Below are 3,721 nucleotides of genomic sequence, written 5' to 3'. Positions count from 1 at the left end.
AGGCGTCCGGAGCTATTGTCCCAAGATAATATAAAATGGAAGCAACCTGCTTAGTGTCTCCTAACACAAGAAGTACAATTACTATTGTAATATGACTTAAGAAGCTATCAAAAATGATTATATGGTGCAGTGGTTAGCTCTCTGGACTTTGAATCCTACGACCTGGGTTCGACTCCCAGTAGGACCTCTTCTTTTTGATAATTTTTTTAGGCACTTCTTTTTGAAATATAAATGAATTTTTTCTATAATGCTCTCTTTTTTTGATATAAATGATTAAAAACCCAGTTTGTTTACATTATCCCTTCATGGTTTAAATGATTACAATGATGTAAAAGAATAAACGAATCTCACTTTACTTCAAACTTCAATAATCTTCTGATCAAGTGCAGTATATCGCCACCTCTCTTTCTCAACAAAGTCTGCATCAAGAAATTGCGCAACAAAAGTCCAGAGCCTATATGCATCTTCAAAATTTGTCAGGAACCCAAATGTAGCTGTAACAACAGTAACTCCCGGGTTACCTTTCCCTCTAATCATCTTGCTTACTCCTCCTACTACCTCATCTTCATGCCTTTTTATCTCCAACACTATTTTCTTCTCTTCCTCATATCTGTCAGAGAACCATATGTTTTGCAAGTACCCGTAACTAAGAGAAATATTGCTCCGGTCAGCGAGTTTCTGCACGAGTGAAGGCTCAACCTTTTCTCCTTTCCAATCAAACACATTGAATGCTAATGCAGGTCCGCGGTCAAATTTTATCTTTGGCCCGTATATTTTTGTAAGTGGAATTCCCTTCTCTGAATACGGATGTTTGAGTTTCATCAATGCATTTACAAGCCAATTGATCAGACACCGTAATCTATTCGTTATGAGAATCAGTCCCAAAGAATCTGCATTGTCTAGACCCTTGCAAGTGATGGAATCTGCATTATCTAGGCTTCTAAGTGCTGCAGAATTAGTGGTCTGAGGCTCCAATTCAACAATTTCACTTGATGGTTGTAGCTTTTGTTTCATTTTTGTGTCTGTGAAGGTGTCACCGGGTCTCGCAATTTCTTCGGATCGTTTATTATTTCTATCTGAGTTCGAGGATCTATCTTTCCTCATTTGAGGAAATATTGGACCAGAAAATGAACTTGAAGAATCACTTACCAGGTGATAAGTAGCATCATTTGCATGAATAAGACTCACAATTCCGATGCTTCTATCCGTCGCCGATGTTTCCAAGATTCCTGCACTAGATTTCTTGACAAAAAGGCAGCCAAATCCCGAGGGATTATCACCAAATACCTTGAAAAATGAACTGATAATGAAATCCGGCTTAAACAGTGACAACCCCAGAGTTCCCATATCTTTGGGTCCTAAAGCACAAGCATCAAGAACTACATGCCAACCATTTTCTTGTGCTAAATTCATCCACTGATAAGAATATCTTGCTCCGGTCATCCGAGATTGAAGCGGGAATACGAACAGTCCCTTCTTCTTTTTCCTTCTGCTAACCAGCATTTTTCTTAGTTTTGTTGAGTGAACTCTCATCCTTGGCCACATGAACTCCGCTTGCATAACTCGAGCTCCTCGTTTCTTGGATTTCTCGATCATTCCGTCCACCGCTTCGCTTTCGTAGTCGTAAACTGTCAACAGGCTCTTATTAGACTGAAATGGATAAGATTCTGCTAAAAGCTTAAAAGCAGATGCTCGGTTCGCCGTGAAAACCATATGGTATTCAGTATCGGACACATTGAGGAAATCCATAATTCTTCTTTTGATTGCTGATTCTAATTCTGATTCTTTAGCTCCATAAAGTATCTGAGAACTCAGATTTGCGGCTTTGTATGAGACTTCAAAGAATGGGAATTCGGAATATTGCGGTGGTGGTGGCGGAGGAGAAGAAGAAGTAGATGCTAAGGAGGAGGATTGTGGTGGTTCTTGTTGTGAATGACTAAAGAGACCCAATCCAATATAATCAAGACATACATGGTTAGACACCGAAAGATGATTATAGTCTTCTCGTCGTATTCGATCAGCAAATTCAGTCTTGGAATATAATGGATAAGCTTCACTGAATGGATAGAATGATTCAGTTAAAGAAGGGAGAGATTCAGGGTTCGTGAATTGAATGTTCGGGTCAAGAGATAGAGTCGTTGAAGTAGCAAACTCAACTCGAGAAGCGGCAACCGTATCGGTGAACGTCGGTCCGGCCCTCGAATTTGAAGATTCGGGCAAACTAAGCATAGGAATTAAGCCACATCCATGTATGCAAGCTTGTGAAGCTTCTTTCAGACATGGAGATTGCATCTTTCCTTTCTGTTGCTTCTTCTTCAGCATGTATGTTGTCGCATAAAAAGCTAGGCTCAAGCAATATGACACATTCTAGGATGCCAGACAATATGAAAGGTTACAAAATCATCATTGGATTTTCTTCGCAGTTTATGGATTTAGTCGATCATTATCAAACATTTATAGTCCACTTGTTTGAGTTACAGAAAGAAAAGTGGATGGTTCTGCCACCACCACCACCACAAGATGAAGATATTTTAACAAGACCAGTTAGGAAAAAGTCTTTGTAGTGGCCGGCATCATGGATGTATGCAGGCTAAGTCGCTATACTTCACATGGGGAAATGAAAAGGAGAGATTGAATTCATTATTTGCTGTTCAACTTTTAAGTTTGAAGTCAGGCGTTCAGACTTAGTTGGAGTGAAACGGAATTGAGGAGGACTACTTTAATGGGAGGTGGGGACTTATTTGACTGGTCTAGTGACCACTGGTGTCTTCTTATCCATGTCTTTTCTGATAGAGTTGAGCTGTTACTGTTGCTACTTCAATAGTATTTGGATTGGGATCCATTTGTTGTTTCATACCAGCAAAACAGACTTGTGTGCATACTTCACCTCAGTATATTAGTAAAATAGTTGGATGCTGATACGAATTACCTGAGTTCAAAATATTCGGTAATTTTTATTTTTGAAGCAGCTAGCAATGTGACTGAATTAAACAAATTTAAAAGAAAAAATAATGTGTTAACCAAAACAGGGGATTTTAATGACACAACGACTGGATGGATGTCGATGAAGATAGATGCACCATATGTCAGACAAGGGCATCAGGTGGGTGTACTATCAATACTGTTGGGTCCAATAGATGAGTTGGTTGACATTACTAAAGTCTATCAAAGTACTTTGGTATGAAAATGTGAAAAAAAAATTAGTGCTAAAAAGAAACCGTTTTGAAAACAATTTTGAGATTTGACACTTTTATCCGAAGAACATCAAAAAGAAAAATGAAAACAAAATTTACACCAGAACACTGTTGCCGCGGTGGGAGGGTCGACAGAAAAAAACGAAACGAATAATAATTTCAGCCGGTAGGTATATACTACCTTTGTTTCAGTAAAACGCTATTTTCATGATTTCATTTTGCCTAATAATAGGCCAAATTGATACAGTGATCACTTTTCTTGAAACAGAGGGAAATTGAAAGGTGAAAGTATTTATTTTGCTGAAACGGGGTGAAGGTATCATTTTCACTCAACCGGAGGGAAATTGAAAGGTATCATTATATATATATATATATAATTTTTTAAAATTGTGTCTGAAATGATAAATTCTTCCGAATTTTTAATATTGTTGTTTGTACTCATTACGTAGATTTTTTTATAATCTTTCCAACGAGATAAAATTTGTAAAATTCTAAGGTACGGATTTTTATACATGTTATATTAAAAT

General features: G+C 37.7%; 1 protein-coding gene across 1 annotated transcript; it reads right to left on the bottom strand.

Annotated features, from left to right (window-relative positions):
• Positions 1–236: 236 nt before the first annotated feature.
• LOC113350331 (molybdenum cofactor sulfurase 3-like) lies at positions 237–2,874 on the bottom strand. Its single transcript, XM_026594443.1, has one exon. The coding sequence runs from the start codon at positions 2,320–2,322 to the stop codon at positions 358–360; it is 1,965 nt and encodes a 654-aa protein (XP_026450228.1). The 5' UTR covers positions 2,323–2,874; the 3' UTR covers positions 237–357.
• Positions 2,875–3,721: the final 847 nt, after the last annotated feature.

Source organism: Papaver somniferum, chromosome 2 (genome assembly GCF_003573695.1).
Source record: "Papaver somniferum cultivar HN1 chromosome 2, ASM357369v1, whole genome shotgun sequence".
Lineage (NCBI taxonomy): Eukaryota > Viridiplantae > Streptophyta > Magnoliopsida > Ranunculales > Papaveraceae > Papaver > Papaver somniferum.
The sequence above is the reverse complement of the archived record's forward strand: the minus strand, read 5'-3'. Positions and strand labels throughout refer to the sequence as shown.

What these genes read in the sequence shown, in the direction of transcription:
- LOC113350331 (XM_026594443.1), bottom strand. Translation starts at nt 2,322, where the DNA reads ATGCTGAAGAAGAAGCAACAGAAAGGAAAGATGCAATCTCCATGTCTG.